We start from the raw sequence: 15,653 nt of genomic DNA on the forward strand, positions 1-15,653 counted from the left end.
AACATCAGAGGAAAATGATCCTTCAACACATGAAAGCAATTCCCTTTTTGATACCTTGGATAAATCAACTCGAAGATCATAATTAGACCCATCCAAGCAATCAATTTTCATAGTTTCACCATCAGATACTTTCACAGTTCTAATCTTCAAGCTCACTGAATTTTTCCTCAAAGCCTCCCCTGATTCACAACTTTTAAAATTCGCAGTTAGTTCCATATTTGATCCTCGTTCTACCTTTAGTTCCTGCTCCCCACTCTCAGCTTCCAAGCCAAATGATCTTTCTTCCTCAAATTCAGCGTCATAATCCACATGTTTAGCTTCCTCCCAATACTGAACATCTGATTCCCTCAATTCCCCGTCCTCAAATTGTGAATCATAACCAGAACATCCTTCAGATCCTGGTTTCTCTGTACTCAGGTCATCAGGCCCAACAGGAATGGTTCTCAAATCTGAAGTCGTCCTACTACCCCCAACATCAGATGAAACCACTGCGATTGTAGTGTCATTTTCTATAACTTGAGATTCCTTAGACTGCAAATGTGAATCATAACCATAGCATCCTTCAGATCCCTGTTTCTCTGTACTCAAATCATCAGTCCCAACAAGCATTATTCTAGAGTCTGAAGTCAACCTATTACCTCCATCAACATCAGGTGAAACCACTTCTCTCATAGCATCATGTTTTGTATCTTGAGGTTCATTACTCTGCAAGAGTAAATCATAAACAGAGCATCCTTCAGATTCCTGTTTCTCGGTACCAAATCATCAGTCCCAACAGCCATCGTTCTCATGTCTGAAGTTAACCTATTACCCCCATCAACATCAGAAGAAACCACTTCTTTCTTAGTATCAGGTATCATATCTTGACGTTCATTAGTCTGCAAGTGTGAATCATAACCAGAGCATGCTTCAGATTCATGTTTCTCTGTACTCAACTCATCAGTCCCAACAGGAATGGTTCTCTCGTCTGAAGTCATCCTATTACCCCCATCATCAGATGAAACTATTTTGTTTGTAGTATCATCTTTTGTACCTTGAGGTTCCTCAGTCTGCAAGTGTAAATCATAATCAGGACATCCTTCACATTCCTGTTTCTCTGTACTCGAGTCATAACTACCGGCAGTCATGGTTCTCAAGTCTGAAGTCATCATATTAACCCCATCAACATCAGATGAAACCACTTCGTTTGTAGAAACATTTTTTATATCTTGATGTTTCTTAGTCTGCAAGTGGGAATCATAACCAGAGCATCCTTCACACTCCTGTTTCTCTTCACTCAAATCATCGGTCCCAACAGGGAAGGTTCCCAAGTCTGAAGCCGTCCTATTATCTCCATCGGCATCTAATGAAACCATTTTATCTGTATTATCATCTTTTATATCTCGAGGTTCCTGAATCTGCAAGTGTGACTGTGAATCATAACCAGAGCATCCTTCAGATTCCTGTTTCTCTGTACTCAAGTCGTCAGTCTCAACAGGCATGGTTCTCATGTCTGAAGTCATCCTATTACCCCCATCGACATCAGATGAAATCTCTTCATTCAAAGTGTCATTTTTTATATCTTGAGGTTTTGTAATCTGCAACTCTTCACTTCTCCCAGAAATATTAGCAAAAGAATCCTTTCGAGTATCAACAGTCCCTCCATCACAAAGCCAAGCATCCACTGGAACATTTAAATCCCAGTGTGAACTAATATCTGCAAAGGAACAAGCCTTTCTGGTTCTGTATCCTTGTCACTAGGAAATTCATGCAAAACAGCAAAGGAATTGCCTTGGAAAGATGAACCCTGAGACCTACTTTCATTTACCGAATCTTTTGGAAAGCTACATGCCGCTTCCAATGATGCGGTAGTTTCTTCCAAATGAGTTGAAGAAGCTGAAGACTGCATCCTCTCCACTGTTAGTTCTTCTACTAATGGATTTCCCTCATATTCAGTAACATCATTGCAGATGCTATCACTGCAAGCAGCAGCTGCAAGTATTTCAATCCCTGAGAAATCTTCGACACCATTTATTACCTCTGAAATCTTCTTATCACCAACACTAGCAATATATGACTTGGCAGAACAATCCGGTTTAATGAGTTGTGTGGTGTTTGAACCAAAATTCTGATTTGAAGCAGGTTTAAAATCTACATGCTGTTCAGAGGCTTCAAGGTGCAAATAAGGAGTCAATGGAGGTGGTGGTGACGGATATCGGAACGCAAATCTCCTTTTCTTGATTGGAACATTCTTTACTCTTTCACAAAAGCGCCTTCCTAGAACATCCACCCCAACCTGCTAATAATAAAACGGAGAATTAGTTCAAACAAACGAGAGAACCCAGACTGTAGTTTATAAGTACAAAAGAATGAAATGTAACCTTCTCTGACTCTGAAACCGTAAAATGCTCCACTGTCCTGGCATTTTTATCAGCTAGCACCATTCCCGGCATCAAGATTTTAGCAACCGGTCTCCTGGTACGTCTCATCACACTCCTTTTCCTTTTTGAAAGTATCTTCCAAGTCAGATCAGGATCCATAGGACTTGTGAGGTCCAGGCCTACTGTGCTCATCATGCCTGAAGATGCAAACCCTATCCCAGCAACTAATGGTCTACCACAACAAATCTTGCAGGATGCAGTGGTTTTTTTCTTAATACTTGGCACCAAAGTAGAAAAGAAACGCCGGGTACAAATACAAATATGGCTCTGAACAATTAAACCAAAGCTCCAATAAAATATGAATCTAATGTTGTATGTGAATAAAATAAATTTCAACTGATGAAGACTATTTTTTATGAAGTTTTTTGGTTTTAAAGTGCTTTATGTCAGGCAAACTACAAGGCCAAGGAATTTACAGTTAATTTGGTTCCTCCAATCTTGTCAGATATTTAACAATACAGAGATCACTATAAGAGTCTTCAACAGGTTAAGTGTCTATCCTGCCTGCATAACAATTTCAAAAAACAAGATCAGCCATATATACAAAAAAAAAACTGAACAAAAAAGATCAAACTTGTTCCATTTAAGGATCCAATCCACTTAATAAAAGAAAATTTTATCATCGCCTACTGAGCCCAAAGCTGAAAATAAGATTATCAGCATATGCCTCCAAATGTCATTTAATTTGAGGCAGATCACGATGACAAGTTTTGATATCCAGAAAAATTTTCCTAAGGATAAAACTAGTCAAAATTCGGATCTCTTTCGAATTTTTCGCCTGATTATTAATTCGCTTTACCATTATTCTTGCTTTTAGTTTCAGGTTTGATTTACCCTCAACAACTCAAAATGGAAAAAAATTGAGGAATCTATCGGAAGTAAGAAGCCAAAGAAATCAAAAGCAAACGAAATCGGAAATACAAAACAAGAAGGAAAGCAAAGAACCTCAAAATCGGGCAAGAGGATTTCTAATGGTTTGGAGTATATTGACCGATCTGAACCGTCAGCAAGTACCGGTTGAGGCGGATAAGGATATATGTCAGTCTCGGGCCGATCCAGCGGTGGGATTCCGAGATCGGAATAAGGAAACTTGAAAGATTCCAGTCTCGCTTCTTTCAGAATTGTTTGTAGGAAATATACACCAAAAGAAAGCAAAAGGAGAGGCGGAGCTTCAATTCCGTGTAAACATAAGGCCAATCGGAGGCCGGACAGAGGCTTTAAGGGTGACTCCGGGTGGCGCCAAGGCTGTTTTGTCTTGGTGTAGGAAGAGAGAAGAGAAGAAGAAAAAGAAGAGAGAGAAAAAGAAGAATGAGAAAAAAAAAGGTGAACTTAAAGGATCCGTGCCTGCCCTACGGGTCTCTTTTCCGGTTTCCGATTAACCCGATTTCTTTATTCGGAGTAGCCCAGTGGAGGAAATCAGATCTGGCGCGGCTCTTCCTACTCAGGCCCACCATTTTTCTTTTTATAGTATGTACATGCTCCATATTTTAGGTAAACTACTCAACTTTAAGATTTGTATCGAATTTTAAATTATTAATTTTAATGTAAATATTGGACTGTTAACCTTCCAACAGTGGGATAGTGCGGTAGTTTAATAATAGCATAGAAATCAAAAGTACATTTCATCCTTTTCCCATTAAAATTATAATTTCTGACCATTTTTAGTCATCTTCAAAGACCAATAATTTCAATTCATTCATGATTATATTTTTATTTAAAACTAATAAATAATCTTAGTATAATTTAAAACAAAGTAATACTAATATAATTTGCTAATCATTTAAAATGACTAAATAACACCATTTTTCTTGAAAAGTAACATAAATATAATTTCAAAAAATATTATGTGAACCATATACATTGCTCTTGACTTCATTTAGTGTTATTAATGAAATTGTTTTAGTCCTGTGTACAATCTGATCTAATGTATATCTTCTAGCTTGATTGTGAAAACAAGCTCCACTACATCTGCAATCGTAACGAGACAAGCTTCGACCACATCGCGAAATGCCAACGTTTATAACATTGTTCAATCAACATGTAACTAACTATATCTCATCCCTATGCCAATTAAAATAAAAATGTGCATTGATATTTTGCATAATACTCTCCATCTACATGAATTCCTTTGCTTTGTGCATAACGAAACTAGAAAACGAAGCATAATTTCAGCTATGTGGAAAGAGAGTAAATATGTAAAAAAACAGATTTCTTTGCTAAAACTAAAACTGAAACAAATGGAACAAAATCCTCCCACCAGCCAGCCAAATACAAGCTTATGATCAGGTAAAGAGAGAGCTATTACCTCTTCCAGTTCTCATGTCACCCTTCTCTAGCCAAACCCTCTCACGGTTGCATTACAGCAAGTTCACCTATCTTCACCCGCCTTACTAGGTGCATCAGCATCATCGTGGTGCCTAGATGAGACCCCAGTGGAATTAGTCATGGTTAAAGAGTTCTTAGCCATGCATGAATCTTCTTTGTTATACCGAAACCGACGGCCTCCACTGTCTGTATCATAACACCTCGACCGATGAATCATTGCATATCTGCTGCTGCTATGTTTACCATCATCATTGACTTCATATTTACACCCTTTACCACCAGCAGCCCTATCAGGAAATCTTCGTGGTCGAATCATGGGATTGAAGTAAGCATCTGAATTCAATCTACGAATGGGACGCGCTTGATCAAACCTTTGGTCCTGCCGACTCATCCTCACGTGTGATTTCCGTCCCCTAAAATGGTCTAACCCAGGATTACGCTCCTCAAACATCCGGAATTTCGCTGTGGGGAAACACGACTCCGAGGTGGCAATATGAACTCCCCATAACCAGAAGCAAATCGTCTAGTAAAAGGCAACCTCACTCTATCCATTCCAGCATCAGACATAAAATCTGGTGACTTGTTACGAAGTCTTGAATCCTCATTTCGATCCCTTTGAACCAACCAATCAATGGGAGATGGGCTCCTTGATCTTGATCGAGCTCTCTTGTAAGGTACAGCATGCTGAGGTCTTCCACCATGAGGAGAAATGCTTCTTTCTCTCCTGTCTAAATGATGGGCATGCGGCTCATGTATTGTGTGCTGTCATCAGGAATAAGCCGGAGATAATCATCTCTGATGCCTCTACTAATCCCTTGAGGAAATCTTCTAAACCAATTCCGATCAGGACTAGTATCCTTTACAGTTGGCATCCTTGGACGCATATTGTAAGAATCATTCTTTCAATTGGTGATCTCCTTCTAAGGAGTGGTCTGTAAGAGCCCATAAATTGCCTGGTAATGCGGTGGTCAGGTCTTGCAACACCAGCAGCAGCATCCGAAGGTGCTTGGTCTGTGCCCATGGGATATTCTCGATTCCCCAAAACACTTTTTAATCTGGGGCGCCCAAAATTGTAAGGGCCATGATAAATATATGGATGCTCCCGCTTAGAAGAATCCCAACAATTAGCTGAGGGATTGAAAAGGCGAGCACCTTCTGGTCTTCTGCCATGGATATGCGAAGATCTATCACTCCCCATGAATTTATCAGAACCAGAACCTCTTTCAGCTCGAATATATGAACCATTAAAATTGTCCGGCCTGAATATTTGAATAAACAGAAATCAATCAAAACTAGAAATGTACATGAAAAAAAATAGAGAATTAAGTCCAAAAGTTTTACCTGCTTTTTAGAACATCAGAGGATAATGATCCTTCAACACAAGAAAACATTTCCTTTTTTGATTCCTTAGACAAATTTACTCTAAGATCATAATTAGACCTATCCGAGCAATCAAATTTCATAGTTTCACCATCAGACATTTCCACATTTCTAATCTTCAAGCTAACTGAATTTTTCTCCAAAACCTCTCCCGTTTCAGAACACTTAGACCTCTCAGCCAGTTCCGGATTTGATCCTCTTTCTACCTTTAGTTCCTGCTCATAAATGTCGGCTTCCAAGCCAAATGATCTTTCTTCCTCACATTCAGTGTCATAATCCACCTGTTCAGCTTCCTCCCAACATTGATCATCTGATTCCCTCAACTCTCCATCCTCAAATTGAGAATCATAATCAGAGCATCCTTCAGTTTCATGTTTCTCCGTATTGAAGTCATCAGTCCCAACAGGAATGGTTCTCAAGTCTGAAGTCATCCTATTAACCCCATCAACGTCAGATGAAACCACTCCGTTTGTAGTGTCACTTTTCATATCTTGAGGTTCCTTAGTCCGCAAGCATGAATCATGATCAAAGCATCCTTCAGAATCATGTTTCTCTGTAACAAAGTCATCAGTCCCAACAGGCATGATTCTGGAGTCTGAAGTCATCCTATTGCCCCCATCAACATCAGATGAAACCACTTTGTTTGTAGTGTTATTTCTCATATCTTGAGGCTCCGTGGTCTGCAAGCATGAATCATAGCCAGAGCATCCTTCAGATTCCTGTTTATCTGTAATGCAGTCATCAGTCCCAACAGGCATGATTCTAGAGTCAGAAATCACTCTATTACCCACATCAACATCAGATGAAACCACTTCGATTGTAGTGTCATTTTTCATATCTTGAGGTTCCTTAGTCTGCAAATCATAGCCAGAGCATCCTTCAGATTCCTGTTTCTCTGTACTCAAATCATAAGTCCCAACAGGCATGATTCTAGAGTCTGAAGTCACCCTATTACCTCCATCAACATCAGAGGAAACCACTTCTTTTGTAGCATAATTTTTTATATATTCTGAATCATAACCAGATTCCTGTTCCTCTGCACTCAAATCATTAGTCCAAACAGGCATGCTTCTCAATTCTGAAGTCATCCTATTACCCCCATCATTCTCAGATGAAACAACTCCATTTGTAGTATCATCTTTTATATCTTGTGAACCATAACCAGATTCCTGTTTCTCTGTACCCAAGTCAGCAGTCCCAGCAGCAATGCTTCTCAAGTCTGAAGTCATCCTGTTACCTCCATCTACATCAGATGAAACCACTTCGTTTGTAGCATCATTTTTTATATCTTGAGATTCCATAGTTTGCAACTCTTCACTTCTCATAGAAATATCATCAACAGAATCCTTTTGAGAATCGACATGCCCTCCATCACAAGGCCAAGCATCCATTGGAACATTTAAATCCCAAAGTAATCTATCATCTGGCAAGGGAATGAATCTTTCTGGTCTTGTGTTCTTGTCAGTAGGAATTTCATGCAAAACAGCAGAGGAGTTGTCTTGGAAAGATGAACTCTCAGACTTACTTTCATTTAAAGAAAGGTCCGTTTCCTTGCCACTAGGAAATTCACACAAGGGGGACTTTTCTGGTGCTGTATCCTTGTCACTAGGAACATCATGCAAAAAAGCCAAGAATTGTCTTGGAAAGTTGAACCCTCAGACTTACTTTCATTTGTTGAAACTTTTGGAAAGCAGCACGCGGTCTCCAGTGATGCAGTAGTTTCTTCCAAATGAATTGAAGAAACAGAAGACTGAATTCTCTCCTGTGTTGATTCTTCTACTACTGGATTCCCCTCGTATCCAGTAACATCATTACAGATGCTATCACCGCAAGCAGCAGCCGCAAGTATTTCAATCCCTGACAGATCCTCGACACCATTTATTACCTTTGAAATCTTCTCATCATTAATATTAGGAGCATATGACTTGGCAGAACAATCAGAATTCTGATCTGTGCTTGAACCACAATTCTGATCTGGAGTAGCTTGAAAATCTACATGCTTTTCAGAGGCTTCCAGGCGGGAATAAGGGGTCATTGGTTTTGGCGGTGATGGAGACCTGAACATAAACCTCCTTTTCTTAATTGGAACATTCTCCACTTTATCACAAAAGTGCCGTCCTAGAACATCCACACCAAGCTGTTAATAGAAAAAATGGAGAATTAGATGAAACAAGTGAGATATCCCTGAGGGTAGTTTTATAAGTACAAATGAATGTAATCTTACCTTCTCTGACTCTGACATTGTAACATTCTCCATTTTTCCGGCATTTTTGTTGGCTAGCCCCAATCCTATTGTCTTGCTTATAGCAACTGAGTTCCTGGTTCGCCTTGTCCCAATTCTATTCCTCTTTGAAACTGTCTTCCAAGTCAAGTCAGTATTCACAAAGCTTCTGTGTTCCAGGTCTACTGTGCTCATCATGCCTGAAGATACAGATCCTATCCCATCAATTAATGGTCTACCACAACAAATCTTGCAGGATGCCGTGGCTTCTTGCTTGCTACTTGACACCAGAGTAGAAGAGAAACTTCCGGTGCAAGTACAAATATGTCTCTGGAAACAATTCAAGCAAAGATCCAATAAATAAGCATCTATATAGAACTGAATGTATACATACTGCCACATATATAAATATTGTCAACTGACTACGACTATTTTTCATGAAATTTTTAGTTTATGTCAATCAAACCAAGGCCAAGTAACTTACAGTTACTTTGGTTCCTCCAATCTTGTCAGATATTTAACAATACAGAGATCACTATAAAGCTCAATTTTCAACAGGAGAAATGTCTGTCCTTCCTGCATAAAAACACCAAATAAAACGATCAGCCATATGTATACAAATAAAAACTGAACAGAAGATACAAAAAAAGAAGCTTAAGCATCCAATCCATTTATAAAAGAGATTTATCATCAAATATTCATCCCCAGAGCTGATAAAGAGACTATCAGCATATGCCTTCAAATGCCATTTACTTGAGGCAGATCATGGTGACAAGTCTGATGTCCAGGAAAATTCCCTTCAATTGAGAATGTAATATTGGACAAATTCTTGGAATCAGTGTTCTTCGCATACAACAAAATATATACAGTAAAAGTTTCATCGATCATCATCAAAGTATACAGTTTTGACAAACTGTGTTCTTTCTATGCATTATTTCTGCATACTAAATTCGGGTAATAATAGGAAGTAAGGTTGTTTCAATCTATTCCCAACAAAATTGACTTGGCATCCTAGCTACTTTTTGTCAAACTATGTGACTGGAAGCTTTACCAAGAGCCAAAAAACATCAGAAAAGATCTCCATGTCTAGTTTGAAGGACAAAAATTATTCTTCCCTTAAACCTCTTCTCTGCAGCTAAGGTGTTTTGAATTTCACAAACAAGCACATGAGGCTCCTTAAATTAGAAAAAGTAACCCAAGATCCATAGATCCAAATCAGATAAACAATAAAAACACCAAATTTTTCATCAGAAGATAAACACATCAGCCTATTGACACATCAAAAATAAACAAACAGTTCATCTAACAAAAAATATATACCCTAAAATTTCTATCGAATCAGCCTATCGACAAGTCATAATAGCTCCCAGAACAGTGTTTCAAGTCTTGGTTTAAGCAGCAGCTAGATTGATTTCGATAGAGTGAACTAAAGTAGACAAATAGCCTAAAATCGTCGCAGATGTCTACTTATGCAAGAAAAACTCCTTCGACAAAACCTCTGCAGCTATCGTTGCCAAGAGCCTCATTGACGAAAATTCCCCAGAAGAAATTTTTAATCAATTTGATGCCGAATGTTGACATAGAAGAATCCGAAATTGAAAACCCCACCTCTTCAACAAGTTTCTTCAAAGAAAAAGTAAAAATCCCAAATCTGTTCATCCTCTGATTAAGATTCTTTGACGCTTGAACAACGGCAAATCCTATCTTGGAATAAAAGGGTAAAAAACAACCACAAACAAAGGGTAGGAATCCAAAATCTAAGGTTTCTTAGTACATGTCTTCCATTTATTTTAATAAATAAAACCAAATAAATAAATAAAAATCACCTCATCCAATCGGTGATATGTCGAAAATTCCTTACCCAGATTTCAAATAAAAACATTCATCATCTCCAACGAAAAACAAATTCACCCTTCAAAAAACAACCTCCTCCGTAGAGTTTAGATCTCTAAATCAAATACATAACCGAAAACCAACTATCCGGGACTTTCAAAACGCTGATTTGGATCTTCTCATCGCCGATTAATAAAATCTTGTTCGTGTTTCTGGTGTTTGGGAGGCGTGAAAGAGTTTCCCTGATTGGATCAACACTAGGAAAAATATACGGACCTTCTAATCGCCGATTTTGCCCTAATTCAAAGTCTCAGTTGCGAGGAAAGGAATTTTGGAAAGGAATATATAGTAAAATAAATAAAAATAAAATAATAATTCTGGAACTCTCGATTTCGGTGCTTCCACAACAAAGCCAAAGAGCCCTCCCATAAGTCAAATAGTGACCAATCAATGGCGCAATTTATTGACTCGGCGTAAAAATGTCAATATTTTATTAAATTTTAGGATAATATCATATTTGGTATATATACTTTGACAAAATATCCAATCTGATACATATACTTTTACAATGTCCAATTTGGTGTCTGTCGTTTAAAAACTCTTCAATATGGTAACTATACTTCGATAAAAAATGATCAATGCAATGCATATACTTTTATAAGATTCAATGTGGTATCTATAATTTTTTAAGATGTCTACTATTATGCGTAAACTATAGTTTTGTATTATTATGATTAATAGATTAACAGTGTCAGTAAGTGTTGTACATGAACTATCATTTTGTATGTTATTTTGGTATATGGGTTAACACTATTAAAATGTTTTAAATCAATTAATAAAAAATTGTATGTATTATATTAATACAAATAATGATAGTTTAAGTATCAAATTGAAGATTTTATTAAAGTACACATTAAGTATTTTAAAAGATGTATGACATCAAACATTTTTATCAAAGTATATATATCAAATGTGATATTATCCCTTACTTTTGATAAACTTGGTACAATTATGAGTTTCATCCCTTTACTTCAGAAAAATGAGAATTTAGTCCACCTGGATAATATTGTTAAAGCTTAATGTTAATTTGATGATCTAAAAAATCAAATGTTTACATGGAAGCATAAATCAACAGTTTAACAATTTATATTTGATAAAAAAAAAGTTCAAGTTTATGTATCTAGCAATAAATGAAAATGTGGATACCCAGTAGCAGAGCCACAAATGTGACCACATTAAAATTTTATTTATATCAATCTTATTTAAAAGTTTTACATTTTTAATATATATATATGTTCACCCTGAAAAATATTTTTGGTTCCGTAAATGTTGATGCCTTGCTTCTCTCGCATTGTGCTATTCTGTTATTTTGATTTGGGTTCCATATTCTTTACTTTTGTCCTAGTGAAGGAACCCACCAACCAAAGTAAAGAATATATGAATATGTCTAAGTATATGTAATATATAATTTGTAATATAATAAAATTCATGATTAAATAATTCATATAGCATTAATTGGGTTTGACAATTGACAAAAAAAATCAAATAATTTATATTTTAACAAATATATAATTAAAAGTATTTTTTTTAACTTGAGATAGTAACTTAGCTATTTATTTTTTAAAAAAAATTACTCACATTTTCACTTATGCCTATTTCTTTCATTCATAAGAATGCAGATATTTATATAATCTATAATCTATAAAAGTAGAGGAAACGAAATCGATTTGAATTACCAAAATTGCAAATATATTTTGTTTATGTTCAACAAATTGAATAGCAAATATCATATTACATTAATTAAAATATATTTTTAATAAATTATATACATAAAATCACGTATAACACACGCGGTATTAAAATTGGTAATTGTTATAGTATTTTATATTTCAAATTTTAAAATAAAATATTTCAATAAAATAATGATAGACACTTCTAAACTAAATACTAAATCAAATCAAATATATTTAATTACTTATCCAAAATATATATATATATATATATATTAATTAAAAAATATATACCCAATAAAAATCAAATCCAAACCCAATAAATCATGGGGTCAAAAACATTTTAATTTGTCAATTGTGAATTCAAACGACCTGATGTCACCGTTCTCACACCTCAATTCAAGGGTTAAATTTCTTTTATTAATATGGGGATTAAATGTAATACCCTCAAACCAATCTACTTAGAAGACCCAACTCTACTTAAACTCTAATATCACTAAATGTAACATCCTCAAACCGATGCAGGTGACCGGATCTGATCTGAAGTGTCATATTAAGGTCACCGAACGACTCACAGTAAAAATTCATGAAACATAAAATTTATCAAACACAATTTAAAAACGTAAAACAAGTTATAAAATAAAATATAAGTTCAGGAATCGTTCTGATATTAAAGTAGAATTCAATAATATACGAAATCAAAACAAGTTTCAAACACTGTTATAAAAACAAAATGTGACCAACATGCCCCTAACTACACATGTACCTTACTCTGTAAGCAACGCCGAAAGAACTCCCATTACTGATATCAATACTGCACATGATCAATTCTTTTAACATGAAATGATAAGTAATATAGTGAGCTTTGGGAAAGCTCGGTAATATAAACTATTAGATGATGCTAAAAGTCAAGTAAATATATGGTAAAGAATGAAATTTCCTTAGTAAACCAAGCATCTACAGGTTCTAGTGATGAGTGAGAAAATTCAATAAGTGGTTTCCAAGTAATAGTCATAAAACTTACAGTCCAGAGAGACAGATTCAGGAGAAAATATTGGGGAATCTAGTATGTTCCAACAGTACCAGAAAATAGTGTACAGAAATTTCTAAAACAGTAGTAGTAGTTTATTTTAGTAACACAGATTTTTAAAATCACAGTAATACCCTCCTCCCGAATACCGATATGCAATTCCCCAGAACTACATCCAATGACTTATCCTAGGCCCATTGATCGTAGGAGCCAACCTAAGGGAGTATCCTTGGGCCTATGGGCCTACCCAATGGTCACCTTAGGTTCGTAAGGAATTACCAACTTGATCAGAGTTGAACCTATATTCTCCAGAATCCTACCCAGATAGAGTCTCACTAAAACAGTTTAGATAGTAACTAGTAGTTCCATGATCCATAAATCAGACATATTTATATTTTCCAGTAAAATATGTAATTAAATAGCATATATCAGGCAGTCATACTTTATAAATGGTAAATCAGTAAATCAGAATATCGATCAATTAAAATATTTGTAAATCAACCAGATAACAAATCGTATTCCAGAACAGATAAAATAGTCATATAGCACACAGAGAACACAATAGAAAATTCGGTTATTTTTTCAGAGACACCTAATAGTTATCAGAAGGAAAAACATAGAACTTCTGTAGATTTATCAAATTTCATATTCGAGGTCCCTTATTGAAAGGGTTCAATGACTAACATATTTAATCAAACATCTAAAAGTTGATGATTCAAGACTATTTAGAATTCGGGTGCATCAAGACGGTATTTAGGAAAAATTTACATCATAATTATTGAAGATTCATATATAACACTAGTAATTCCATTATTAATGCAATCAGAGGCATTTCGACATTACGATTCCTAAAGAATTCTTAGTAATTTAACCCAAAAAGAGTAAAACAATGATTTCCAGTAATCAAGATTTCTATCGAATTATTAGGATTTCGAGTCAAATAGAACTAGCATATCCCAACATTGTGATACTTGTCAACCATTCTCACTGATATATTATACTATTATTCACTTGCTAATGCTGATAGAATTAGTTGAATTGATCACCTTCAGAATCATTGTTGAACGAGTCTTGAGGTACTGAACATGTATTATGGTGGTATTTATTTTATTTTTGTATTGCAATAGTGTCTAGAATGACCGACGTGCTTGGGTCATATTCTAAACCTTAATGGGCGGTACAATACTTAGGTTTATCCGTATTTCCAGAATTTATCCAATGGCATCCACTTATTTCTGGGTTATGAAGGTATTTAGGCCATTTTAGTATTTGAGGGTATTTTAGTCCTTTCATTTGATTTAGTTTTTTATATAATTCAATAATTTTGAGCAATTCAGACGAAAAATGTACTTTCGATAATTTAGTCTATGGGTGTTTGCTAAAAAAAGTCAGAAATTCTAGGTCTTGTGCCTTCTCAAGGTTAGGAATCGATTATATGGAATTTTCCCAAACAGATTAAGAATTCAACATGTGAATCAGTAGTTCTACCGAACCAAACATTAGTTCTTAGGTTAATTCCACTATCAAAAGCAATCTATGACCTTTTTAAACCTTAAGGGTGTTTTCGTAATTTCTTATCTAGGTATATTCGGTATTAAAACTTAATGAAAATAATCAGAATTTAAGGATCATCAGGTTAAATGGTTTACTAATTAATCATTGAACTATATTTATTTCTTATTGGTTTTCCAATTTCTTATGCGAGGCGTCAGAGTCTTATACAATTTACTAACTTCTTACTGTATTCAGTTCGAGCTCAACAATAATTAAACTACAAATAATTGATCAATGATATTCATTCATGAAATAAACAATATCAATATATTTCGTAAAGCATGCAAAAAGTAGTAATGTATTAGCTCAATTTTTTAGCTATATCGGTTGATTGTTTGAACCCCATTTGATCGCTCTCAAATTTGTATTCGACCTATAACATCTATGATACATGGAAAAACTAATTGCATTAGAAACGGTCTTAAACATGAAAATCAGATTGAATCAAAAGGTAAAAGAAAAAACACTTACCAAGCCCGAATTTGGCAAAAGAGACCCCCCCAAACGACTTAGGACATAAAAAAATGAAGATATGTAGTTTCAAAAAAAATCAACGGTCGTTTAACGGTCGATCAATAACGGTCTATAATCAGTAAACGGTCAACGGCTCATCTTACTTCGACTCGCGACTTGTGGCTCGACTTGCAGCTCAACTCGGGTGGTCTGATTGGTCCAAACGGATTCTAGAAGTCCCTTGTCTGGAAAAAACCCACGTACAAGGGAAGGCGTGGGGCGCATACAGCGGTGCTGGTTTTCGGAACAGCTCTAAACTTCGCAGAAATGATAATTGGGGGTTGAGAGTCTCATATCGATGTTACTTTATGATGGTGAATTGTAGATGAGAGCTTTTTACCATGGTCCAAACTCATTTACACCCCTATTCACACCACGGTTGTCGATGACAACTTGAGCATAGATCGAATACTCTTTATGCCAGGAACATAGTAGCGCTGGTGGTGTCATCAACGGATGACTGGTCGGCGACAAAATACCGGTGAAAGTTTATTGGATGAGAGAGAAAAACAAAAGAGGGAAGGGGGATAGAGAGGAAAATACTTGCTATTTTGGGAATTGTCACGCCCCAAATTAGGGGTCAATTTATTAGTTTTTGAAACTTATAGGCAATTTTAGAAAGTTATAGGAAATTCAGGGACCCAAAC

General features: G+C 35.8%; 2 protein-coding genes across 2 annotated transcripts; both read right to left on the reverse strand.

Moving 5' to 3' along the window:
* Positions 1-1,511: 1,511 nt before the first annotated feature.
* On the reverse strand, positions 1,512-2,627 carry LOC120206258. The gene is made up of 2 exons (XM_039205966.1): positions 2,361-2,627; positions 1,512-2,275 (listed from the first exon to the last, which is right to left on the reverse strand). Exons 1-2 carry the CDS (start codon positions 2,553-2,555, stop codon positions 1,673-1,675), a joined length of 798 nt encoding a protein of 265 aa, XP_039061897.1. The 5' UTR covers positions 2,556-2,627; the 3' UTR covers positions 1,512-1,672.
* Positions 2,628-4,485: 1,858 nt separating this feature from the next.
* Positions 4,486-6,905, reverse strand: LOC120206257. Its single transcript, XM_039205965.1, has 2 exons — positions 6,087-6,905; positions 4,486-6,004 (listed from the first exon to the last, which is right to left on the reverse strand). Exons 1-2 carry the CDS (start codon positions 6,881-6,883, stop codon positions 5,605-5,607), a joined length of 1,197 nt encoding a protein of 398 aa, XP_039061896.1. The 5' UTR covers positions 6,884-6,905; the 3' UTR covers positions 4,486-5,604.
* Positions 6,906-15,653: the final 8,748 nt, after the last annotated feature.

The sequence above is a fragment of the Hibiscus syriacus genome, unplaced genomic scaffold, assembly GCF_006381635.1.
Source record: "Hibiscus syriacus cultivar Baekdansim isolate YM2019G1 unplaced genomic scaffold, ASM638163v2 tig00013565_pilon, whole genome shotgun sequence".
Lineage (NCBI taxonomy): Eukaryota > Viridiplantae > Streptophyta > Magnoliopsida > Malvales > Malvaceae > Hibiscus > Hibiscus syriacus.